The sequence below is a fragment of the Anomaloglossus baeobatrachus genome, chromosome 1, assembly GCF_048569485.1.
Source record: "Anomaloglossus baeobatrachus isolate aAnoBae1 chromosome 1, aAnoBae1.hap1, whole genome shotgun sequence".
NCBI lineage: Eukaryota > Metazoa > Chordata > Amphibia > Anura > Aromobatidae > Anomaloglossus > Anomaloglossus baeobatrachus.
In genome coordinates this window covers 552,445,610-552,473,027 of record NC_134353.1, presented here as the reverse complement: position 1 = coordinate 552,473,027, position 27,418 = coordinate 552,445,610, and the positions used below count along the sequence as shown (strand labels likewise).

Sequence of the window (27,418 nt, the reverse complement as noted above, 5' to 3'; positions counted from 1 at the left end):
GTGCCTCAAAATCCGCAGCTTTCCCCCAGAATCCGCACCTGCGGATTTGACGCGGATTTGACGCGGATTTGACGCGGATTTGACGCGGATTTCGATGCGGATTTCGATGCGGATTTTGATGCGGATTTTGTCCATTGTACTCTACTGTGTTTCTGAATAAAGCTTAGTCTGTTTTGAAGGAAAAAAAAAAGGCTCTTTATGTCATTTCCTGTCCCAACCCTCCTTTCTTCTCCATTATCCATTTTGTTAGCAGTCTCACAAAGTGTGCTTATTTCAAAATGTCCAGTGAAAGACAACAACCACGGCTGAACAATGTAAACAGGAATCTGCTGATATTGACAGCACTACGTATCCTACGTCGACGAAGAAGAGTATGTACCATGTATACTATTTTTTATACGGCTTTTTTATGTATCCTACATTTTAACATATGTAATGTGCTTGTTATCCATGACACTGAAAGAGTTTTTATTTCATGCTAGGCACAAATTCGTACTAAGAAGATGTGGGTGCACCCCCTTATCCTTGAAAGGACTTCTAAAGGGCATTTTGCTGTATTATATCAAGACTTGCGAAGGTTTGTATTTTTTAAACTTTATATCTGTTTTTTTCATCCCAAAAATAAAATTTTATTTATTTTTTTTAATTTTTTATTAGATATGAAGACAAATTCAAACAATTTTGCCGGCTTTCAATACAAAGTTTTGATAACCTCCTTGCCATTGTGGGCGACGATTTGAGGAAGCAGGATACCATCATGCGTAAATCGATTGCTGCTGAACGGCTGCTCATCACCTTGCGGTACGTAGAGTCAAATAAAAATAGACACTGTGGCATGACACCAACTCACTGTCTGCAGTCCCGTACATATTTTAAAATGTGATATATATTATTATTATTTTTATTTATTTATAGAGCACCATTAATTCCATGGTGCTGTACATGAGAAGGGGGTTACATACAAAATACGTATACAAGTTACAGTAGACAGACTAGTACAGAGGGAAGAGGGCCCTACCCTTGCGGGCTTACATTCTATAGGATTATGGGGAGGAGACAATAGGTGGGGTGTAGGTCAGGCGGCGGCTCCGCACGGTGGTCGGGCGGCAGCTCCGCACGGTGGTCGGGCGGCAGCGAGTTCATTGTAGATTGTAGGCATTTCTGAACAGGTGCGTTTTCAGGTTCCGTTTGAAGTTTGCAAGGGTAGGGGATAGTCTGACGTGTTGAGGCAGCGAGTTCCAGGAGACTGGGGATGCTCGGGAGAAGTCTTGGAGTCGGTTGCGTGAGGAGCGAATGAGAGAGGAGGAGAGGAGGAGATCTTGGGAGGACCGGAGGTGACGTGTTGGAGTGTAGTGGGAGAGTAGTTCGGAGATGTACGGAGGGGAAAGATTATGCACAGTTTTGTAGGTCAGCGTTAGAAGTTTGAATTGGATACGGTGGAAGATTGGAAGCCAGTGGAGGGACATGCAGAGGGGAGAAGCGGGGTGGTATTGAGGAGAGAGGTGGATAAGTCGGGCAGCAGAGTTAAGGATGGACTGGAGAGGGGCGAGCGTGTTGGCAGGGAGGCCACAGAGGAGGATGTTACAGTAGTCGAGGCGGGAGATTATGAGGGCATGCACTAGCATTTTAGTAGATTGCAAATTGAGGAAAGGGCGGATTCTGGAAATATTTTTGAGTTGAAGACGGCAGGAGGTGGTGAGGGACTGGATGTGTGGTATGAAGGATAAGGCAGAGTCAAAGGTCACTCCGAGGCAGCGAACACTCCGAGGCAGCGAACATATATATACAAAGATATATACTGAAATACATGATTTTAAACACACTCAATGTGTACTTTCAAATTGATGTGTTTAAATCTATTGTCTATACATTTAAAAAAAAAAAAATACACATATATATACATATTTTTATATATATATATATATATATATTAAAATTTGTATATAAAATGGATGTTACATGATGTTTGTAAATATATATATATATGTAAATATATTGTAATATATATATATATCTATCTATATATGTGTAGATATTAAAACAGACATATTTTCCCATTCTTCTTGGTCATACTGTGGTTATTACATGTAACGCAGGGCACCAACTCCTGTGGAATTGAAAGGCTTGAAGGACTATTTATTCAGGTTCTTAAAATGTACCTGTTTAACTTTTATTTGTACTACAAACAAACCTCTGCTCGACATTCTATGAAACAGCCACATCCTCATGATCTTTAAAAAATTGGTGTTTACTAACGGCCATAACTGCTGGCCATTTTAATTTCACGTTGAATGTCCTGTCAGGGCCCCTTTTTCCTTGCCTTGTAAGCCATGATATGGCTTCCTTTGAATGTCAGCTGTTCAACAAGCCTTTGTATGTCTAAAAAAAAAAGTAGCCCATATACACATTTCATTTGTCTGTTCTTCAGTTTGATCACTTTCAAAAGGTACATGTTTAGAAACATAAAGTTTGTGGGCTATAAAAGCTAAAAGTGAATTCATGATGTTAAATCAACTTGAACAGTTTGGTTCTGTTCTGATTTTAATTTTCCCTTTTTTTTTTTTTCCCTCCCTCTTTTGTTTTGCAGATTTTTGGCCACAGGAGAGAGCTACACATCACTGCACCTCCAATTCAGGGTTGGTAAAACAACCATTTCCAGAATTGTGAGGTGCACATGTGGCGTTATCTGGCAGAAATTGCAGCCCATCGTGATGCCTTCGCCTACCGAGGAGACTTGGCTGCAGGTCGCAGCAGGCTTTCACGATGTAGCCAATTTCCCAAACTGTATAGGTGCCGTTGATGGCAAACATGTTAGGGTTCAACAGCCACCGCGATCAGGATCTGTTTTCTTTAATTATAAGAAATATTTTTCCGTGATCCTCATGGCGGTGGCTGATGCCCATTACCAATTTGTTGCCATTGATGTAGGTGCTTATGGCAGTACTGGGGATTCTCGGGTGTTGCGATCTTCTCAGATTGGGCTGCAAATTCTTCAAGAAGGCGCTACGCTCCCAGCCCCACGACCTTTGCCGGGCTCCACAGATCCAGTTCCCTTTGTGATGGTATCGGATGAGGCATTTCCTTTGCTACCCAACCTGCTGCGCCCATACCCACGAAGAGGACTGAATACCCGGCGGAGGATTTTTAATTATAGGCTGAGCCGTGCACGAAGATATGTGGAGTGCACCTTTGGGATAATGACAAGTCAGTGGAGGATCTTTCACACAGCCATCCAGTTGGATGTCCGAACAGTGGACACGGTGATTAAGGCCTGCTGTGTACTCCACAATTACGTGCGTAAGTACAGCAATGAATTAGTGGAGGATACACAGCAGGCCTTACTCAATCCAGTGGTGAATGTGTCTTCTGGTCGGCCAAACAGCTTGGGTGTCTGGGTGAGAGAGACCTTCACTGATTATTTCATGAGTCCTGAAGGTGCCGTGCACTGGCAATACTCCTGTGTTGGTGATGTGCAGCCGGACCAGCAGAACTTGGCGTGATACAATAACCATGTTGATTAAGATGGAAGTTGACAAAGAAATTATTGTTTGCAATTTTTTGTCCATCATTTCTTGAAGTTTGTCTACAATTTTAAAATAAAATTTTCTGTTATGGCATGCTGTTGTCTGTGTTAATATTTGTCCGAAATGTATTGATAATGCTGTAAAACTTGGTGTAAACTGCTGCCTCAGTACATTTTTTTGTGTTACATTTTCATAGACAATTTGAAATATATTACAAGAGTTATTTGCAAACACTATCCATGAACAATTTTCGATGTTTGCAGCTATATCCTAAATTTAGATAACAATCGAGGTGATTTTGGGTTTCTTTGACTGTGGACCATGTAATGTTAAAGCACCAATACAACCAAATGTTAACAATTTTTTATTTTAGAACTGTGCAAACAAAATAATTAAGTGCAAAAGTAGCAATGTAAACATTGACATTTTATATAAATAATTACACAAAATAATACTTTTTCCGTATAGTGTCGGAAAAGATAGTGAAATATCCTTGTGTTTTTCAAATACAACATTAAAAAATAAGACACCCAAACACATAACAATAGGATAAGTTGAGCCCTCAGTAGAGGTATAGTGTAAGGGCAACGTATTACAGATGAAATAATACGTTGCCCTTACCCTATACATCTGTATCGGGGGCCAACTGATCCTAGTGTTATGGGTTTGGGGTTTTTTTGGGCTATTTTAATTAGAGTTTGGCTAATTTGAGAACCGGCTATTTTTTTGGAAAGAAAATGATCAAAGGTGGAATAAATCTTGGCTATAACTATAGCCACACATTGGCTCAGAACCCCTAGCCATGCTTTGACCCGATCGATCAGGGATCTGGGTTTGAGTACCAGAACCCCCCTCAACCACAGATGAATGATATACCATTCTCTGTTGAGAGTAGGCTGTTGGGGGTGTTTGGTAATAATTTGGCATAGGTTCAGGCCGGGACGGTGCACGTTGCACTAGGGTTGCAGGGGCAGCCTCTGCATCCCAAATTGTTGTAAGGCCATTATCTATCCTTGCCAAGGATGGATGTGGGGAGTCACGTTCAAAATGCTCAAACAGTGAGCACATTGCTCCCATCAATGTGTTTTTCTTTTTGGGATTCATTGCCTCCATCCTTCCTGCAAAACTAGACAAAAATTTAACTGTGTCACTTTCATAGGCACTTTTTTTAATAAGATTGACTGTTTCAAGAGTCAGCTCATCCGAAACATCATCTTCACCAGATTTTGCTAGCAGTCTTCTCTTATTTTTCTTTTTACGACCAAGTGCAAAGCGAGTCGATGGCACCGGTTCATCAGACCTGGTTGACAATTGCCCCTCCTCCATGGCAGAGTTCGCAGAAGTTGTTGGCATGTTTTCTGCTGACTCTGAGGCCCTGTAACAACTGTTTGAGGCACTGGAAGCTGCTTCAGGGTCCCTGTGTGCCACTGGCTCTGTGTCACTGCCTGGCCCCTCTCGATCTTCAGCCATGCACTCAGCTTGGGGAAGTGGGTTCACATTTCCCTCGGTGCTGTAAGTGAATAAAATATTTTTAATAAATAGAATAAAAAACAAATTTAAAAACATATATAAACTTTTTAAAAAACAGATTACCTCCTTAATCTGCGACTGGTGGACAGGAATTGTAATTCATAGTAATATAGACACTTTTTTGCTGGTGACATACCACTCTTGGAACTGTTATGTATGAATTTGTAGAAACGGTCTTTGACTGTTCGCCAGCGTTTGCGAACATCTTCTTCTAAAAATTAAACAAATAAAAAAGATGAGCCAATGACTCCATAGGCCATGTCAACCATTTTTTGTCTAAAAAGTATTCAACATCAGTGTTTGTAATAATCCACTTTTTTTTTTATTTTAAAGATTTAAACAAAATTTACGTTTTGTCTGCCTTCTCTCCTACTTTTCTAACCCACAAGATCCTTTATTAACAATGTTTTAGTGGGTGAACATGCACGGATTTACAACAATCATGTTTTAATTTCACTAAAATTGCTTCTGGTTTGGAACTTGTTCGGAGTATACAAACTTACCAATTTTCCGCTGGAGGGAGGCCGGGGCACTTTCAAAAAGTGGAAAAAGCTCATTCACTATTCTCTGCCAGCACCTATGCCGATATTGCCGATCACTATATGCGGGGTCAATCGGGTCCCATATAGCGGGCATACTCTCAACCTGTAATGTGAAACATATGTTTATAGTGCATGATTTTGCAAAGTAGATAAATTCCAATAATGCCAACAATAGGAACAGACATCATCCAAAATATACAGTGTACACTGGCTAAGGTACTATATTATCCACTGCATCCCCACGATCAATAACTTTTTTGGCAGACCAGTGTATATTGGCACGTTTTGCACATTTCTTTAGATGGAAACGGATTTCCCCACACAGATTAATATTTATTTAGTATTATCGATTTTTTGGTTTGTTAAAATGTTTTAAACAAGGGTGGCACGTTATGTGACCTATGATTCTGGGCTAATAAAGGGGCAGAAATGTTTAAAGGGAACCTGTCGCCATTTTTGTTTTTAAAAAGCTGCGGGCAACACCACTGTGCTCTTATATACAGCGTTTTAACAGACTGTATATAATAACCCAGTGGTGGTGGCCGCATCTTACAGCCAATAAATGTGTTGCCATGTTCCCTTTCACTGGTATTTTTACCCCAAAAAAAAAAAATGTGCTCCGCTGTATTTTCACTGTCCAGCCCGATGCAAGCAAGCAACTGAGGGCTGTGCTTCTCAGCGGGATAAGGCTGAAGCATTCTCTGCCCCTCCCGCTGAGAAACACAGTCCTCAGCTGCCCCTGAAAATGGTGGCTCCGTTGTGGAGCGCCATTCACAGGTGCTGTACCGAGGCTCATCCAGCTGCCCTGATGCATTTGGCTGGCTGGGTAATCTGAAGGGGTTAATGCCAGTTTTGTGCAAACTGGCACTAAGCCCGAGGTTCATAATGTCATGCCTGTGTAGACACGGCCATTATGAACCTCCGTTTGGTAATAAAGAAAAGAAAAAACATTTTTTAAAAATTTTTATTTGAAAGCAAAACACACACACATCCCTGATTGCCATCTTTATTACTCCCTGATTTCCCCGACGATAATCCATGACGGCTCCGATGTGCACCCGGCTGACCCGGGCTCTGACGTCAGAGCCCGGGTCAGCTGACTTAATTCGCGAGCGCGGGCGGGTCAGCTGACTGCACACCGACCAGCTGATGTGCCGGGCTCCGATGTGAACTCATGTGACCCGGGCACGGACGTCAGCCGGTACCAGCAGACGGAAGAGAGCTTTGCAGCATCTCAAACACTGATGGCTGCTGGGACCGGCTGACGTCCGTGCCCGGGTCACATGACTGCACATCGTCAGCTGACCCGCCCGCGCTCGCGAATTAAGTCAGCTGACCCGGGCTCTGACGTCAGAGCCCGGGTCAGCTGACTTAATTCGCGAGCGCGGGCGGGTCAGCTGACTGCACACCGACCAGCTGATGTGCCGGGCTCCGATGTGAACTCATGTGACACGGGCACGGACGTCAGCCGGTACCAGCAGCCGGATGAGAGCTTTGCAGCATCTCAAACACTGATGGCTGCTGGGACCGGCTGACGTCCGTGCCCGGGTCACATGACTGCACATCGTCAGCTGACCCGCCCGCGCTCGCGAATTAAGTCAGCTGACCCGGGCTCTGACGTCAGTGCCCGGGTCAGCCGGGTGCACATCGGAGCCCGGCTCGGAGCCGTCATGGATTATCGTCGGGGAAATCAGGGAGTAATAAAGATGGCAATCAGGGATGTGTGTGTGTTTTGCTTTCAAATAAAAAATTTTAAAAAGTGTTTTTTCTTTTCTTTATTACCAAACGGAGGTTCATAATGGCCGTGTCTACACAGGCATGACATTATGAACCTCGGGCTTAGTGCCAGTTTGCACAAAACTGGCATTAACCCCTTCAGATTACCCAGCCAGCCAAATGCATCAGGGCGGCTGGATGAGCCTCGGTGCAGCACCTGAGAATGGCGCTCCACAACGGAGCCGCCATTTTCAGGGGCAGCTGAGGACTGTTTTTCTCAGCGGGAGGGGCAGAGAATGCTTCAGCCTTATCTCGCTGAGAAGCACAGCCCTCAGTTGCTTGCTTGCATCGGGCTGGACAGTGAAAATACAGCGGAGCACATTTTTTTTTTTTTAAAATGAATTGTGAAAAAAGACCTGGGATCCTGTTTTGCCAGCTAAAAGCAAGCAGCCTGTAACTAGCTGCTTTTAGCTGGCAATCCAGAGTCCGGAAAACACATGAAATAAAACACACAAACACACAAGTAGGGAAATAAAAACAAGTTTTATTTAACCCTATACAGACATACTTACCAACTGGATGAGCTTCTCAACATCTAGCCGCATACGCTCGTACCAAGACATTCTAAGCACAGCCAGGAATACACTGCCACTACACTACACTACAAAATGGTGAAACTTCCTCTTCCTGAAATATCCTACATCACTTCCTGCGGATTTGTTTGCGAAATCCGCACCAAATCCGCAGGAAAAAGAGCCTGTGGGAACAGACCTGCGGATTTCTTGCGGATTTTACACCTTGCATTGACTTGCATGGGAAAAATCCGCACCAAAATCCGCAACAATAATTGACATGCTGCAGTTTGTTCCGCATCAAAATCCGCGGCAAATCCGCAGCGGAAAAATCCGCAGCATGGGCACAGCATTTCCAAAATGCCATTGAAATGGCTTGGAAGTGCTGCTGCTGCAGTTTTTCGGGAAATCCGCGGCAAAATCCGCGCAAAATCCGCGGTAAATCCTGTAGCGTGGGCACATAGCCTTAATCGTTCAAGGTGTTAACATGACTTCACGAAGTATCTATGACTCGCACTCTGGGGGACCTGCTCTGTTTGTCTACTTTTTGGAGTTATTGGAATAACCGCCATGAAATACTACACACTACATAAGAAATTATTTGATCAGAGGGATTTTCTAAATTGGACAGTCATTCATTTTCTTCCAGCGGCTGAGAGACTACATACATTGGTTATAAAAGTCTATGCACCTCTTTTAAAATGCCAAGTTGTTGACATTAAAAAAAATTATACCAAGAAGAACCATTTCAGAACTTTTTCCACTTTTAATATCACCTATAATCTGTAGAATTCCATTGAAAAACAAACTGAAATCTTTTTGGGTGGGAAAACAAAATATCGACCTCCAATAATGTGTTTGCATATCCTAGATATACACAGCTTTAAACTAATATGTTGTTGACGTAGCCTCTCAACTTACGACAGCTTGGCATATCTAGAATTAACCATCTTTGCCCACTCTTCCATGCAGTGGTGCTTGAAAGTTGTCAGATTGTGAGGGCATCTCCTGGGTACTGGGCCCGCTTCAGGTCGCCCACAGATTTTTTAATTGGCTTCAGATCTGGGCTCTGGCCATTCCAAAAATGTGATCTTCTGGAGAAGTTTATTATTTTGTTGATTTTCAGATATACTTATTGTCATTGTACTGAAAAGTAGTTTTGATTCGATGCTTCAGGTAAGAATACATATTACAATAAGTCCTACCGTATACTGTATTAACAGTAGCAGCTAGTTAGAATACTTAATTCTGCTCAATAGTAAAGCGGTTGTACACTACTTAAACATTGATGGCCCATCCTTAGGGGCACTTTGCACACTACGACATCGCAGGTGCGATGTTGGTGGAATCAAATTGAAAGTGACGCACATCCGGTGTCGCAAGCGATATCTTAGTGTGTAAAGCCTTTTTGATACGATTAACGAGCACAAAATTGTCGTAATCGTATCATTGGTGTACCGTCGGTCATTTCCATAATTTGGAAATGACCGATGTTACGATGTTGTTCCTCGTTCCAGCGGCAGCACACATCGCTGTGTGTGAAGCCGCAGGAGCGAGGAACATCTCCTACCTCCTGCGGCTCACGCCAGCTATGCAGAAGGATGGAGGTGGGCGGGATGTTTACGTCCCGCTCATCTCCGCCCCTCCGCTTCTATTGGCCGCCTGCTGTGTGACGTCGCTATGACGCCGCACGACCCGCCCCCTTAATAAGGAGGCGGGTCGCCGGCTAGAGCATCTTTGGAGGGCAGGTGAGTGCATGTGAAGCTGGCGTAGCGATAATGTTCGCTACGCCAGCTATCACCATGATAACGCAGCTGCGACGGGGGCGGGGACTATCGTGCTTGGCATCGCAAGCATCGGCTTGCGATGTCGTAGTGTGCAAAGTGCCCCTTAGGAGAGGTCATCCATGTCTGATCGACCGGGTTCTGACTCCCATACTCCCGCTGATCAGATGTTCTTGGTGTTGGCAGAAATGGCAGGAAATCCTCAGTTCCGGACCTTCTGATAGTGGCGGGCAACCGGCTACTGCAAATCCGTCTCCCTATTCAAATCAATGAGAGACGTATGTGCAGTACCGGATCGCGGCCACTATCAGAAGATGGAACAGGTCCAGAACTGAGCATTTCCTGCCGCTGGCACCGGAAGCAGCTGATCGGCGGGAGTGCCAGGTGTCGGACCCCAGCTAATGAGACATTGATGATGTCTAGTAAGGATAGGCCATCAATGTTTAAGGAGTGGACAACCTGTTTAAGTGATAAAAATGAATAATAATTAGAGCAGCATTAAGTTAGGTTGGTTAGATCGGCCCTCCACAACAGTCATAGTCTCTCAAGTGGTCCCTTGGAAAATTGAATTGCCTACCCCTGAACCAGACCATTGAACAGATAATGAATTTTGTCTGGTTGGAGGGAAAATTTGGATTTGTAAATCCAATGCACGCTAAGTTCCTTCTTATCTGGGAAACCCCTGTAGATTTCAGTGGTGTCTGAACATTATGGCTTCATGTCAGTAATAGCATGGGTTACGCTGGTACACCAGGATTAAGTGCATAAGATACCGAGTTCCCAGACATATGACACAACAATAAAGGCAGATAATATGGAAGGCACTTATTGAATGGATTTCTTGTCTAGTTATTCTTTAACTTGAGATGACCTCTGTAGCACATACAATGTCTGCACCGTGCGGGCCGCGAGCATTTGTACAAGCAGAATTTTTTTCATTTGACATTCTCTAATTATATCACACGTGTGATGACTGGATCAGTGTGTAAGAAGGACCACATGCAGAAAAACACACATAAGCCAGTGTAGGTGACTACCTTGAAAATATCAATATTCTATACCTCCCAGGGGGGGGGGAAAGTATGATGCTGATCATCATTGCCACGGGGATAAACATGATCATAAGACTGCTCGTTCTCAGCCTGTGTAAGCATGGCAGCGATGAGCCTCCAAAAGACCAACACGTATCTGCGGGTCTGATCACATGTGCTTTGTGGCCTGAAAGGTAAATGTTTCTACAGCACGTCGCCCCTTAAAAACGTGAAATTTGCGAATAACAATATTATATATTATTATATTATCTATCTGCTTCTGCATTCCAGAGTGCTTAATGTTTTCATCCATTTGCAGATGAGGTGTTTAGTACTCTGGATGCGGCTGAACAATTAACATTTCTCTGCTAGAGATCTGCGGACCCGTGGATCTTCCAATTTGCCGGGTTCGGCCAGACTTTAGTTAAAAGTTTGTTTTGGGACCCAGACTTGACCTGAATTAGTTCCTGAACATATAACTCAATGGGGATCCAACCTAACTCAAGTAGCAATATAATGGAAGCTAATGATTGGGCAGTTCGGCTCTCTACCCACATACGGCATTGATTTTTACACCCAGCATCCAAAAATGTTGTTTTTACCCCCAGAGAGAGCCATTTAGAGACGGCAAGCAGCTCTCACTGGGCCGAGCGTAACCGCGACCACACCGATCCTCAATAGGGTGGCTAGCATATGAACAGTCCCCAATCTCTGACATAAACTTTTTTCTAGAAGGCCGTGTTTGGGTTTGAGCCCCGTAAAGCCAATGTTGGGTAATAAAACCCCGAACTTTACAGTTTGGATTTGATAATCCCTAGTCTCTGCCTCTTTGGGTTGTTTCCCGCTTACCACCAGTCTCTTTAGCTTGATTGATAGCTTTCTTTGCCTGGCTCCTAACGTCACACAGACCGTTATCAAGGAGGCTGGCACTAGGCAGGGAAACATCCTCCGGAGGCAGAGGCTTTATCACGCCCAGAGCATTTAATGCCTCATCTTCATATGATTAAAAAATGATACATTCTCAGGAATTCAGCAGCATTAAATAAAGGTGTCGATACTTTTACATTGCAAAGATCTGCACGCCCATATAGCGGGTTTGGGGAGGTTGATCTTATTGACGTTCGATTTAAACCAGTTCTGATCAACTTGTTTGAATACCCGTTGGTCCTCGTTTAGACAGGGAATTTGTCCTTGTAAATGCAGCTTTAGGCTACATACAGATTTCTTTTTCGTAATCTGTCAGAGAAAATCCTGCGATATGAGGGGTGGGGTGGGAAGTGAATAAATGTCAGGCACCCTTATCTTGTATAGATAGTCCAACACACATAAAGCATGTACGCTGAACATGTGACCCAATGGCGGAGTGAACAGAACAGTACGGCTACCTTCACACAGTGTAAAATCCTGGTAAAACTGTAGTTTTCCTAAAGCATGACAAAACAATGAGGGTTGTCAATTTTTCAGTAAGTTGAATGCAGTGGATCAGAAAAACATCATTAATACCTTGAAAAAGTTACTCCTGTCCATGGGTCGTAGGACACACGGCGAGAAAAACGGAGTGAGTGGAATGCGATAAAATCGCATTCCACTCGGACCAATATTAGCCTATGTGCCAGCTCCCATGAGCGATTTATTTTCTCAGCCCTAATCGGACCGAGAAAACAGTCGCAGCATGCTACGAGTGGAATGCGATCCTGTTTCACTTGCACCAATACAAGACTATGGGTCAAGAGAAACATCGCATCGCATTTGCGTTACACCGGTGTGCCGCGAGTGCAGTGAGAGAATCGCAATAGCCGGTAACAGAGAAGATAGGGAGATAAATTCCTCCCTTCCCTCCGTAGCGCCGGCCCTCCAATCTGCAACGCCGGCCCCGCCCATCTGCAACTGTGGTCTGATCGCACGATCGGACCACAGTCGCATGACACTCCGCTCGCGCTGTGCTGTTAGTGTCATGCGAGTACTGACAGTAATCCTCGTGTGGCCTCAGTCTTAATATGCAGCCCTACTCTTCATTTTCATGAATTGCGCAGTTCTGCAATATCACACACATCCTGGGGTAGGTATTGCACAGTTTTTAAGAAAGCAGCCATGTTTTTTCTAATCTTGATAACCCCTTTAAATGTAAATGTATTTTATGCTGTGCAGGGGATAAACAATGATCCCGTTGTCATTCTGGGGGATGAGAGACAGTTATGACATATCTGTATGCTATTCTGCATTGTTTTCAATCTTGATCGTTAACCAAAATGATAAGTATCTGCAGAAGAATTCTGATTTGTCACATCACTGGAGAGCAATAAAGAGATTGTTAGCTTTCCTAATGTATTGTGCCGTGGCTAATGGGTGTTAATAATAGAAAAATGTTTTATTGTCCATTAAATCACTTATTTACAGCGTATTCTTTTTCTGCAGAAAAATGACGTTTCCCAGAAAATAGGCAGACAGCCGCCTTGTCTGTATCTCCATCTTGCAGAATCCCGGTTCACTTTGCGCGATCACGAGGATACAGTATACATTTCAACAACATGTCTATAGGACTAAAGCAAGTGTTTAACAAAGACAAGACTTTCAGACCTAAAAGAAAATTTGACCCCGGCACTCAAAGGTTTGAATTACATAAGCGTGCACAAGCATCTTTAAGTTCTGGAGTTGACTTGAAAGCCACCGTTCAGCTGCCCAGTGGAGAAGACCTCAATGACTGGGTGGCTGTTCACGTAGTGGACTTTTTTAATAGGATTAACCTCATTTATGGTACCATTTGTGACTTTTGCACTGAACGAACATGTCCCGTTATGTCTGGGGGTCCAAAATATGAGTATAGATGGCAAGATGACCTGAAATACAAGAAGCCCACTGCCTTACCAGCACCTCAGTATATGAACCTACTAATGGATTGGATTGAAGTACAAATTAACAATGAAGATATATTTCCTACAAGCGTGGGTAAGTGTAAAGATTATTTGTTTAACATGAATTCAGAAAATGCTATAGATAAAGGGATGTAAATCTACGGCGTACACTTAATGTCTAATTACCGTCTGTGTGACATGGTTTATTAGGCCTTTACAACTGAAATCTGAACATAAATTTGCTTTGTAGCATTGCAGTGTGTGAATAACAAGAACTGCTATATTTACATATTGTTCTATGAATATAGGACTACACTAGGTAGTAATGAGCGAACACTACCTTGCTTTGTACATGTAACATGCAGTTGAACTCTTGGTCGGGAGTGACTTGAGTACCCAAGTATAATAGAAGTCAATGGGGATCGAGAGCATTTTTCCAGATCGGAAAAATGTTTGAGTTCCCCTGTGACTTCCATTATACTCGATACTCGAGTCATGCCCATCTGAGCACCCAACTGCGCATTACGAAACCCCAACATGGTAGTGCTCGCTCATTGCTAATAGGAAATGTGAATGTCTAAATTCGGACAAAGAAAGGTAGACAATTCTGAAATACCCTGACAAAGTGGTTGGTACGACCATGAGGTGCATTAATGTACCTTTTAACAAAGCTTCCAAACAAAAACAACTGTCTCTGGCATCTTCAAGCAACACTGCATAATTTACACCAGGCGTCTCAAACACGTGGCGACTGAGGCCATATGTGGCTCCTAAGGCTGCTTCTTGTGGCCCGCAGGCACGAAGCCCACTTGACAATCGCAGCCGATGTAGGGAGCCGCCGCTTTCAGTGCTTTACTTCAGTTGAATGTATTGGTGGGGCCGCACAGAGACAAACTCTCTGCAGAGCTTCACCAATGGCAGCCGCCGACCAATCAGAAGCCAGCAGCTGATGTTGGTGTATGAGGCTGCTGAAAGATCAAAGATTAAGGCTATGTTCACACGACCGGAAGACATTGCGTTCTAGAAACAGTGTAATTTCTCTTGCAGAGAAGCTAGTGTTGTCAGCAGGAGAACGCGGTGTACTTGACCACGATCATGATTCTGGGTACATCCAATTTTCGCTGTGTTCTCTTGCCGCGAACACTCACGTCTCCGCAAGCATAAATTGACATGATGAGGCTTGCGGAGCTGTGCCACATGTCCGTTTACACTGCGGAGAGAAGTACAGTGGGCATCGGACTTCTATAATTCTTGTGCTTGTACTGTACGACACAGCGTTATAGACAGTGAAAATACACTGTGTCCAAAAACGCTGCTAACACTGATCATGGGAATGTACCTTAAAGCACACCAATCACCAGGATTTTCCTATATAATCTAAAGCCAGTGCTATACTGGCACTATCATGCTGATTCTTTACATACCTTTAGTTGTCAGCTAGGATGTATAGGTTTTGAAACACAAGAAAGTTAAGTTTATAAAATCATTAGCTTGCTGAGTTACAGCAGCTGAGGATCAGATAATAGCTGTGGTGGGTATTCATAGTTATCCCCTCCCCCTGTTACTTATGCTAATTCTATTATAGAATGGATTTAGTTAGTGACTAACAAGACATGTGCTGATGTCATACCCATGTGACTAGAAAGGGCGGGGCCTCAGCCAACAGAAAAATGTTGCTTCCTGGTATCAGCTATGTTGGCAGATGCCCCGTCCCCTTCTGTTCACTTCAACACAGGTTTTGTTAGTCACAAACTAAATCGATTCTATAATAGACTTGGCATAAGTAACAGGGAGGAGGACAGGCAGAGGGGCGAGAATCACTAGGACCAGTGCTTTTTTTTTTGCGGTGGTACACGCCGGTACGGCGTACCGGAAAATCTGAAGAGCGCCTCTGGCTCTGTCCACATGGCTAATTTGTAAACTATACAAATTAGCCATGTGGAGCGGAGGCACAAGCCAGAGGCGTGTCTAGGGGGCGCTGTCGGGCTGCCTGATGCGGCGGTGTGGAAGTCTGCTCGGGTGGGAACCGCTATTCTCTGAGCGCAGCTGTCATTCTGACAGCCGCACTCATAGAAGCTGCAGTGCGCGGCTCTCACTGCTAAATTGTCCTTGTCTCTGTCAGACACGAGGACAATTGGAGCGGTGACGCCGGCGCTGACTTCCGGGTCCGCGAGACGGCTGTCATGTGATCAGGTCAGCTGATTAGACTGCTGACCCGGAAGCCAGCGCTGCAGCGCGGAGGAGGCAGAGAAATGCTAATAAGTGCTCCACTGTGGAGCTGAAGAAGACACGGACGGAGGAACATTATGGGGTAAGAGGGGAGTATTTATGAAACAGTATGGGGGAGAGAGGGTGGGGGAGGGAACTATCTGTGGACATACTATGGGGGGACAAAGGGTGGGGAGGGGGCAATATGTATATACACAGTATAGGTGGAGGAGGGAACGATCTGTGGACAGAGTATGGAGAGTTTCATGCATGGGGAGAGAGAGGATGAGGTTTCATGCATGGGGAGAGAGAGGATGAGGTTTCATGCATGGGGACAGAGAGGATGAGGTTTCATGCATGGGGACAGAGAGGATGTGGAGCGAACTGGAAAGAAATTTTGAGGACACAGAATAAAGGGTGACATGGTATGAGGAGCAAGTGGGCAGGATGGGGAGTGAGGTGGCAAAGTATATGGACACACAGGAGGTAGTGAGGAGACAGTAAGGGATGAGAAGAATGTGAGGGGCACAGAATAAAAACTGGGTAGTGGAGGGGATGGTATGGAGAGGGGGCAGAATGGGAGGACAGTGTGAGGTTATAGCAAGGAGGGGAAGTGTGATGAAGGCACGGTATAAAGACGGTGCAGTATAAGGGGACACAGTGTAAAGGACACTGTAAACAGTAGGCTCAGTTTGGAAAGAGGGAATATGGAGGACATGTACCATAAGAGGAACAGTGTGGGTCCTATTTTGTGCAGGGAATACTGTGAGGGGCCATTATTTATTCTGGGGCACAGTGTAGGGCAGATATTTTTAAGTAGAAGTATTATAATCATTCTGCTACTTTTAGGGGCATCGTGATGGGATGTGCTGCAGAAGACCGGAGAAGATGGAAGTCTGCAGAGACGAGATGTGAATGTGAAAAGTCATCATTGCGTCAGGACAAGATGAAGAATAGAAAGAAACGACTCAGACAACGTCATCTATAAGGTACCTGAATGTAAATGTTTATTTGTGATACTGACTGTGTGTCATTATTAGGCCTTGGTCCCACTTGCGCATTGCTTCTGATGTGAGCTCAATGGGACCCCCACTGATGAGCTAATTATGGTGCAGGTGTCTGGAAATGCTTATTTCTGGATCTGCTTCGTCCTCTGATGGTGTCTGCGGCCGGGTACTGCACATCCGCCTCATTGATTTTAATAGGAGACTGCTGCCACTATCAGCAGACGGAGCAGATCCAGAACTGAGCACTTCCGGCCACCTGCCACCACCAACACCTAGTGTAGGGAATTGGCGGGGTTGTCAGGTGCCGGACCCCGACCAGTCAGACATTAGTGACCTATCCTAAGGAAAGGTCATTAATGTTAAAGTAGTGGACAATCTCTTTAATAAAGTCTTGTGCCGTCTGACACGTTAAGGGTTACTATGTTTTTATTTATGTTAGCAGCATTAAAGGGGTTGTCCAAATTTGTGATAAGTCTGCAGTCACTCTGTGTGTCACTCTGTGACTGCAGCCTTCTGAATTTCTACAGTGTGCACACTGCCCGCTGTCAGGATTCTCTGGTGCCGGCAGTGAGAGTGGGAGGTTATGAAGCTGCAAGTATGCGATTTACATAGATGGGGTCACATGCTGAACAGACATGCTCAATGAAAGTCAATTGACTGAGGCTGGACACATCAAATCAGAATGTGGCCAGAAGTATACAAATCTCATACTTGTGCTCACATGACCATCCACTCTCTCCACTGGCACCGGCACACCCCGCCGCAGCCCCGCTACTCAATATCGTCTGGCAGCACGCCTGACAGCACCCCCAAACCCTCTACCCCTGCTCCTCGCCTCAGAGATGCGTACCAGCAAATATTTTTTTACAAAAAAAGCACTGACTAGGACTACCCAACTCAGTTATTGTCTGATCCTCAGCTGCTGTCACTCAAAAAGCTGCTCATTTTACAAACTTTGCTTTCTTGTGTTTCAAACCTATACATCCTAGCTGACAACTAAAGGTATATATGATCGTGCCAGTATAGCACTGGTTTTAGGTTTTATATAGAAAGTACTGGTGATTGGTGCGCTTTAATAGGAGAGTGAATTCAGCCCTCTCTCTTGCCATACAAAGTGCGGATTCATTATTTTGCTTTTCAAAAAAGGAGAATCGGGCACGTTGGATTGCAATTTGCTTGATCCATTTTTCTGCTAAGAGATAAGGCACTGTCTGAGTGATCAGGGCCTGTCCGTAATTACCATATATAATAAACTAGCTGTAGTACCTGGCGTTGCCTGGGATACCCTGTTTCCCCAAAAATAAGACACTGTCTTATTTTTTTGCCCAGAAAAAAGCACAAGGTCTTATTTTCAGGGGGTGTCCTATTCTTGAGGAGATGTGGTTTGGGATAAGTTTACCCCCCACAAAAAGTAGACCCCCTTTTTCCCAGGATCATCATAGCTACCAGCCCCGGGCGTCTGCGTGGCTCCTAGATCTCCCAGCATGTCGCCCTCCCCTGCATCTGGGTGACACCTATACAGTACATCAGAACACACTCACACATCAGATAAGCATACACTAATATACACACACACACACACACACACACACATACATACATACATACATACATACATACATACACACACACACACACACACACACACACACACACACACACACACACACACACACACACACACACACACACAAAACCTCCCCGAAAAATCCTGCTAAGCCTCCCCGAAAAATCCTGGTAGGTCTTATTTTCGAGGGAGGTCTTATTTTCGGGGAAACACGGTAGTAACTGTCTGTGTGTCTGTCTCTTTACCTATCTGTCTCTATCCATGTCTCTCTGTCTCTATCCATGTCTCTCTGTCTCTATCCATGTCTCTCTGTCTCTATCCATGTCTCTCTGTCTCTATCCATGTCTCTCTGTCTCTATCCATGTCTCTCTCTGTCTCTATCCATGTCTCTCTCTGTCTCTATCCATGTCTCTCTCTGTCTCTATCCATGTCTCTCTCTGTCTCTATCCATGTCTCTCTCTGTCTGTCTGTGTCTATCTCTGTCTGTCTCTCTTTCCCCGCTCCATTGACTTTAATGGAGGCAGGTTTTTTTTTAGAGTAACTGTAAAGCGCGGGGTTAAATTTTCCCGTCAAAACATAGTCTATGACGTTCCCTGAGTCACATGGGTGTCTGTGCAAAATTTCGAGATTGGAAATGTTACTGTGCAAATACTTTTACCGGACATACACACATACATACACTCAGCTTTATATATTAGATAAGCTAGCTCACCAAGCGTATGTGTTTTTGGCGATATCCGAGTATATCTTTGTTGGTTCAATGACAACTATCGCTAGTGTTTAGCTAGATTAAAGGGGTTGTCCAGGTTATTCACTTTATGTAACTGCAGACTTATGAATCCTCACATTGTGCCACACGCTGTTAGGATTCTCCAGTGTTGGTGCCAGGAACTGGCAGTAATGTGAACCCCAAGTATGTGATATGTATACTGCCAGCTGCATTCCGACTAGAGGTGTACGACCTTACTCCATACAAGTTAATAGGGTAAAGTCTGAATGTGGCCACAAGTATCCATTTTGCATGCTAGCGGTCACACGATCGCTCAGTCTCTCCACTGGAGAGTCTTGACAGCTTGTGTTGCACGCACTGTAACGATTCACAAGTCTACAGTCGCATTGTGACTGCAGGCTTTCATGATAAACTTGGTCTACCTCTTTGAGCAAATTTGCTGTATAAGATCTCATAGATTTCCCAATACTTTAGAATCTAATCTCTAATCAAATATCCTGGGGAAAGAGTCCCATTCCTACTTGGGGATGGGGGTGGATAGAAATCTCTCAGATTATTCCCCAGTCTGTGGGGTTTATTGGTGAGACATGACTGCGCAGTTTGAGAAGAATCCCACTTAACAAGTTCCGCAGGGTCACCCTACACAATAAACATTTGTTTTTTCCTCTCCTTTCTCCCACATCTGTATCCCTAAAGCTGACATGAAGCAATACATAGGTTAAGTGAAAATAACAAGACAAGTGCGTAACAGAACATATGGGTAAAGCAGTAAATCCAGCCAGGCTACAATTGTTTATAGGATTTAGACGTGTAGTAAACCGATGACAAGTGCGAACGTTTCCAGGGTCGTCTCGGAGCAGCGTGCTGCCATTGTGCTTCCCAAAGTGCTTACATTTCTGCTTTTATAGCTTTGGAGGAATTTCATTAGTTAGTTTTCATGGCTTGATTCACACTTTTTTAGAATTTATTTATTTATTTATTTATTTATTTATTTTTTCGATCCATCACTTTGTAAATAATGAAGTGTACCATAATGATAAACTTGATGGGAGAGATTTATCTATAGTGTCATAAAATAATTACATTTATAGTGTAATAAAAATGCCCATAATTGCCCCACATCTATCACTGTGACATGTTAAAAACTTTTGTCGTGACTTAAAATATGTGACTACTATGTTTTTTTATGGCTCCTTTTCTAGACACTTTTCAAATATGTCAATGGAAGTGTAAAAAGAGGCCAGAATGTGTAATAGATTTGATGTACCGTATTTTTCGCTTTCTAAGACGCACCGGATTATAAGACGCACCCCAAATTTAGACATAAAAAAATAAAAATGGGGTCCGTCTTATACTCCGGTGTTTTACCTGAGAGGGGCAGCAGTGGTGGTGAAGGGGTTCACAGGAGGCAGAAATTGTGCTTGCAGGTGCGGCGGGTCAGTGGCGGCATCGACCGTGGTGGCGGCGGCAGGTGAGTGGTGCAGCAGGCCGGTGCAGTGAGTGTCCCAGTGTCCGTGGTCCCGGTTCAAATGATGGTGCCTGGAGCGGCGCATGCGCAGATGGAGCTCTCATCCAAGGGCTCAATCTGCACACGCGCTGACTCCTGGAGAGGCACGTGCGCAGATGGAGCTCTCATCCAAGGCTCCATCTGCGCATGCGCACGCTCCTGGCGCCATCATTTGAAACATTTGGGACCGCAGACACACTGGGAAACCTGCTGCACAGCCGCCCGCCCACCCGCACAGAGAGGCAGCCGGCACCGACGGGCACCCGGCTCGCACGCAGCCACAGGTACCCGGCTGCCACCCGCACGCAAGCACAGGTACCTGACCGCTTGCACGTAACCACAGGCACTCGGCTGCCCGATCGCCGCACAGACAGGACCCCCAGGTAAAGCTATATTCGGATTTTAAGACGCACCCCTCATTTTCCTCCCAAATTCTTGGGAGGAAAAGTGCGTCTTATAATCCGAAAAATACGGTACTTTATGTTCTTCAATACTTTTTATCCCAGTATTGGCCAGATATCCAGCACAATATGTACCATAACGATTGCGTTACTTGCTTACATTTGGGTACGTGCGTTTCCAGCATTTCAAAATGAAGGAAGAGGGGTTTTTTCGGCACCCGGTAAAGTGTAAAGAACGACAAATGGATTTCCTGTTTAACCTCTAATTATGTACCTGTACGATGTACGTTTCTGAGGTCACCTGGCAAGGTCTGCACAAAATATCCTTTACAATGGGCCATTACCTTTTTTTGTTTACTGATCCTGTCTTCGGTAAATCCCTACCGTGATGTCAGATAGATGTGGAATCCCATGCCCCGGTGAATACAATTCATGTCGTGCTGTTTACGTTTGACGTCCATCTTGCAGTTGTTCCTGGTCATTTGGCCTTTGATTGGATTGCATATTTCGGATGTACTTGACACAATTATCATTTGGAGCTATTGTTAAGTATGTAACCAGATGGTCAGCCCGAGCCATTAATTACTCATCTACTCTAGCCAAGCCTACGAAGCAAATGCTAACGCCTAATTCCCATGGTTCTCTGGGTCATTGTTTCTAGTTAAGAAATAACGTAGCAGATGTTGCACAGGTCAACGAACAGCCTGAAAAGAATATTAATTATGCCATCAAATTATTTGTAAGAATGCAAGTCTAATAGTTTTCAGTAACTTAGCTGATGTAAAGCTTTAAGTCATAGTTTGTTGTAGAGACAATCCAAACATTTATTTTTTTTTAGTTCCAGTGAATGTTATGTTGTAGCTCCATGAACAGCTGGTGGCCAAGAGCTAAAACAAGGTGTGGAGCTCTGAACTAGCCCTGCAGCTCCATCATTCCAGACCAGGGCCGTTAAACCCTCAGTCAGAAGAGGCATGTCCCAATGATGTCTTGTACCTAGGATTTGGTTTGGAGCATCCTCGCCAAACAATATCAGTTGATTTGAAGGGGCAGAACATCCCCTGACCCTCACTGATTGAGGCACAGCTCCCTATTATCATTAGTGACTGTGCCTGGTAAACAGGTAAGAAGTGGAGTTGCTCACCATAGAGCCTGGGCCCATGCAAAAAGAGATTGGTGGGGCTGCTGGGAGTCATACCCCCATTATTCCAAGGATAGTCCATCAATTTTGAAATCCCTGATGATGCTTTTAACCCTTGAATGCCTAGAAACAAATGGTTATGTCCCAATTGTGGTGTTCTATCCACAGATGGACTTAAAGGGATTATCTGAAAGCTGAATACATTTACATCCAAAACCCTCTGTTTATTCCCCCAATCCAAACTCATTTCTAATATGGCTGTATAAAAAATTTCCTACCCTTCCCTCAAGGCCGGCTCCAGGTTTTTGTGGGCCCTGGGCGAAAGAGTCTCAGTGGGCCCCATCCACACATAGACATGCACAGATACATACAGGCATATGTACGCATACTTATTTAAAGAGAAGTTCACAAAAACACATAAATAGACATAAATCTAGACACAGTCATATATACTGACCTACATAGATACACATCATACAGCACACACACACATATACACACACACACACACACATTATTTTTATATATTTATCCTGTATATATATTTCTAATATTGGGAAGCCGGCAACAGCCTCATTCACCTCCCGGCTTGTCTAACAGACATGGCCGCACATAGAACACACTAACACTGCTGTATATACATCACGAGAGGCTGGGGACAAACACATTACTGGGGGAATATATATTACTGAGGAAAGGGGTATACAGCAATGGGGGGCATACAGCTCTAGAGGAGGGCAGTGACTGAGGTGGGGGGGGACAAACAGCTGTGAGGTGGGGGGTGACATGCAGCTCTGGGGGTATACAGCTTTGAGGGGGTATACAGCACCTGGGTGGAGGGAACATACAGCTCTGGGGGGTATACAGCACCTGGGTGGAGGGGGCATACAACTCTGGGGGACATACAGCACCTGGGTGGAGGGGACATACAACTCTGGGGGTATAGTAGTATACATCCCCTAAATACCATAGTGCAGAGCCAGATGGCATTAGGCACCCTCATGTAGTATATAGCCCCTATATACCACAGTGCAGAGCCAGATAGCATTAAGCACCCTCATGTAGTGCAGAGCCCCTATATAGTACATTGCAGAGCCAGATAGCATTAGGCACCCTCATGTAGTATACAGCCCCTATATACCACAGTGCAGAGCTAGATAGCATTAGGCACCCTCATATAGTACACAGCACCTATATAGCACAGTGCAGAGCCATATAGCATTAGGTATCCTCATGTAGTACACAGACCTATATAGTACAGTGCAGACCCAGACAGCACAGTGCAGAGCCAGATAGCATTAGGCACCCTCATGTAGCATACAGCTTGTATATAGCACAGCCTGTATATAGCACAGTGCAGAGCCAGATAGCAATAGGCACCCTCATGTAGCATACAGCTTGTATATAGGCTATATACAAGCTGTATGCTACATGAGGGTGCCTATTGCTATCTGGCTCTGCACTGTGCTATATACAGGCTGTGCTATATAACATAGCACAGCCTGTATACAGCACAGTGCAGAGCCAGATAGCAGTAGGCACCCTCATGTAGAATACAGTGATTAATACTCAGTGGCGTAACTGGAGTTTGATGGGCCCTGGTGCAAAATTTGGACCGGGGCCCCCCTCCACGTACACAGACACTTAGGGTATGGAATAATGACACTGACACTTGGGGTACAGGATAATGACGCTGACACTTGGCTCTTACCCTCAGCACCCAGGTTTCCCGTGATCTGAAATCCCTCTATCAGTACCCTGCTTTCCCATGTTCTGATATCCATCTTGTCCTCAGCACCCAGCTTCCCCATGCTCTGCTATACATCTTTCCCTCAGCACCCAGATTTCCCATATCAGAGCATGGGAAAGCTGGGTGCTGAGAGAAGATGTATAGCAGAGCATGGGAAAGCTTGGGTGCTGAGAGAAGATGTACAGCAGAGCATGGGAAAGCTGGGTGCTGAGAGATGTACAGCAGAGCATGGGAAAGCTGGGTGCTGAGAGATGTACAGCAGAGCATGGGAAAGCTGGGTGCTGGGGGAAAGAGCCTTTTTCCCTCAGGACAAAACATTTCCATCCCATACTTGTATCTTTGTCCCCCCTTGTATATTGATCTCCAAATACTATAATGGCCCCCACAAAGCCTTCCGTATAATATAAAGGGTCCCACATAACCCTTGATATATTAGAATGCACCCCCATAGTTCTCCATGTATTATAATTCACACCATAGTTCTCCATATATTATACTGCACCACATAGTCCTCCATATATTATACTGCACCACATAGTCCTCCATATATTATACTGCACCACATAGGCCTCCAGTTTTATAACGCACACCCATAGTCCATGTATAAGGTAGCCTCCATATTCCTCCATATATTATAATGTAGCCCCCATAGTCCTATATGTATTATAATGTAACGCCATAAATCATCATATTGTATTATGCAGCCCCATACTCCTCCATGTATAATGCACCCCTATATTCCATGTATAACGTGTCCTTCATGTTTATTATGTAGTCCCATAGACCTCCATGTATCATGCAGGCAGCACCCCCAGGCCTCCATGTGTCATGCAGCCAGCAAAATAAAAAAACAAGTACCTCTCTTCTCCTTCCGACCCCTGCGACCGCGGTAGTTACTCCCCTGCCCCCATATCTCACACACCCTGCTCCCCATACAGCCTGCACCCCCATATCACACACTACACCCCCATATCTCACACACCCTGCTCCCCATACAGCCTGCACCCCCATATCATACACACTACACCCCCACATCTCACACAGCCTGCACCCCCCAGATCACACACACTACACCCCCATATCTCACACAGCCTGTACCCCAACTTACCCCTGTCAAACATTCTGCACCCTTCACATCCTTCTGTCACAGTCTGCAGCCCTCATATGCCACTCACTCTGCAGCCCCGGCCTTTCCCCTCATGTCCCCTCTTTTCTTATTACCAGTCATGTGTCCAAATCTCCTTCAGGATTCAGTATCTTTGCTTTCTGCCCGGCATCCTGTGTCTCCTCCCACACAGTCACATGGGCGTGACATCATCGCAGGTCCTGCAGGATGGCTTATTCCATCTTCTTTGCAGGTCAGGAGCCCTCCTGCAGCTCAGAAACGGCTGGTGGGCCTCTACAGGTCAGAGGCCCCTCTACTGACACTGGGCTCCCCTGACTCACAGGCCGGCCCCCTGACGGTCGCATTGTCGGCCACTACACAGCGGCACTACACATAGGGGCCTGGTAGCTGGCTCTGCAGAGCGGCTGCCGGGCCCCTATGTGTAGTGCCGCTGTGTAGTGGCCGGCATGTGAGTCAGGGGAGCCCAGTGTCAGTAGAGGGGTGGCTCACTCGTTCCTTCACTGATCCGGTCTCCTCGGCGCGTCGTCCATTGCTGTCGCTCGCTCTGACCTCTCAGCAGGCGCGCAGTGATGACGTCACCGCGCTCCGCTGCAGAGCTGTCAGAAGAACGCCAACAGTCACAGCGGGGAGAATGATAAGAGAGAGAGCACGCCGCTCACTCTCTCATCATTGCTCTCAATTGTATCGGCACCTGCGATGCCGATGCAATTGAAAGCGCGATCCTCGGCGGGGGGGGCGGTGACAGCGCGGCCACCGGGCCCCCCTGAGTAGCGGTGCGCCACTCCTGCCACCGCGAGTGGGCCACCCCCCGGCAGCTCTGTGCCCCGGCATTTGACCGGGTTTGCCGGGTGCTGGCGCTGGCCCTGCCTTCCCTGACTACATTATCTACTATTGATTTTTTTTGTTTGCCTACTCCCTTTCTGATGATGCTTTGTTTGAGAATCTCAGTATGCAGAGAGAGCTTACAGAAGGAGCAGTCTAGCATTAGCACTGGCCTGTGCAGAGATAATGAGGGCACAGAGCACTGCACCATTGCATTTCTATGTGAGTCAGGACCAACTGTAGTAGAGAGAAAGAAGTGAACCTGTCAGGTCCATTATGCACCCAGAACCACAAGCAGTTCTGGGTGCATATTGCTAATCCCTGCCTAAGGCTAAGTTCACACACTGCGTTTTTTTGACGCTGCGTTTTTGTGCGTTTTTGGCTGCGTTTTGCTGCGTTTTTGATCTCTGCGTTTTTCTGTGGTTTTCCAATGCATTGCATGGGGGGAAAACGCAGAAAAACGCAGGAAAGAATTGACATGTCCATTTTTTTTTTTTAAGCTCAAAAACGCAGCTTAAAAAAACAGTTGTGTGCGGACAGCAAAAATGAAAACTCATAGACTTTGCTGGGGAAGCAAAGTCATGCAGTTTTGAGGCCAAAAACGCACCCGAAAAACGCACAAAAACACCGCGAAAAACGCACTGTGCGCACATAGCCTTACCGTTCCTGTATACACTAGCATAGATAAAGGGATCTTTAGAAAAAGTATTTTTAAAGCTCCTTTATGATATGCTAATGAGGCCAGGGACTAGTCACAAGGGCACTAGTTCTTGCGCTCATTCCTCCCTTTTAGCATGTTAGCATGCCCCCAGGGGCATGTTAACATGCTATTCAATACCCATTGCCCAGCATCATCAGCGGTGACACGCATACCTGTGTCCGTTGTCACCGCTTCAGAACGCCGGGCTTGGAGTCAGTGCACATGATCAGAATGCCCTGCACGTCTGGTCATATGCACTATGAAGCTGAGTGTATTCGTCCCGGCTTCAGAGAGGTCTAGTGCGCATGACTGGACTGACCCTAAGCCCAGCATTCTAAAGAGGTGACAATAGACACAGGTATGTACATCACTGTTGATGACTCTGGGCATTGAATAGCCCCTGTGGGTGTACTAACATGCTAAGAGGGTGGAATGAGCTCAGGAACGAACGCCCTTGTGACTAGTTCCCACACTCATTACCATATAAAGGATCTTTAGAAATACTTTTCTAATGCTCTCTTTAGGGAGGGAATAGCAATATGTACCCAGAACTGCTCATGGTTCTGGGTGCATATTGCACCTGACAAGTTCTCTTTTTAAAGGGAATCTGTCAGGTGATTTTTGTGTATCACACTAAAGTGAAACTAATCTTCTAGCGGTCACACCCCCTCCCTTAGCAGCACACTATAGTGTAATATTATTAGTGTTATTATTGTCTTTTTAGAAGTGTTTTTGTTACATCGGTGCTAGATTCTATCCTTGTCTATGTTGCTGCTGCATATACTTGGGGTTGCCGACCCTGAATATCCGAGAATCAATTTTCTGAATCAACAGACTATTACATATGCTGGTGAGCTGATGACTCCTTCCTTTTCTTTGTTTCGTCCGTCCTTTGTTTCGTCCGTCCTTTG

At 45.1% G+C, this 27,418-nt stretch overlaps 2 protein-coding genes across 2 annotated transcripts in view; one reads left to right on the top strand and one right to left on the bottom strand.

Moving 5' to 3' along the window:
- Positions 1-27,418, top strand: part of MOB3B (MOB kinase activator 3B) — a 125,773-nt gene that overhangs the window by 7,813 nt on the left and 90,542 nt on the right. The window contains exon 2 of the mRNA XM_075316901.1: positions 13,115-13,645. Coding sequence (XP_075173016.1) covers positions 13,228-13,645 — 418 coding nt within the window. The 5' untranslated portion in view covers positions 13,115-13,227. The remainder of the gene's footprint in view (positions 1-13,114; positions 13,646-27,418) is intronic.
- Positions 4,022-7,961, bottom strand: LOC142296218 (uncharacterized). Its single transcript, XM_075339555.1, has 4 exons — positions 7,885-7,961; positions 5,558-5,699; positions 5,118-5,265; positions 4,022-5,034 (listed from the first exon to the last, which is right to left on the bottom strand). The coding sequence occupies exons 1-4, from the start codon at positions 7,933-7,935 to the stop codon at positions 4,266-4,268; spliced, it is 1,110 nt and encodes a 369-aa protein (XP_075195670.1). The 5' UTR covers positions 7,936-7,961; the 3' UTR covers positions 4,022-4,265.

Excerpts from the sequence above, each read along its gene's own strand:
- LOC142296218 (XM_075339555.1), bottom strand. The coding sequence starts at position 7,935 with ATGTCTTGGTACGAGCGTATGCGGCTAGATGTTGAGAAGCTCATCCAG. Across the intron at positions 5,700-7,884 it reads TTGAGAAGCTCATCCAGTTG|GTTGAGAGTATGCCCGCTAT; the intron begins GTAAGTATGTCT and ends TTCACATTACAG. Across the intron at positions 5,266-5,557 it reads CTCCCTCCAGCGGAAAATTG|AAGAAGATGTTCGCAAACGC; the intron begins GTAAGTTTGTAT and ends TTTAATTTTTAG.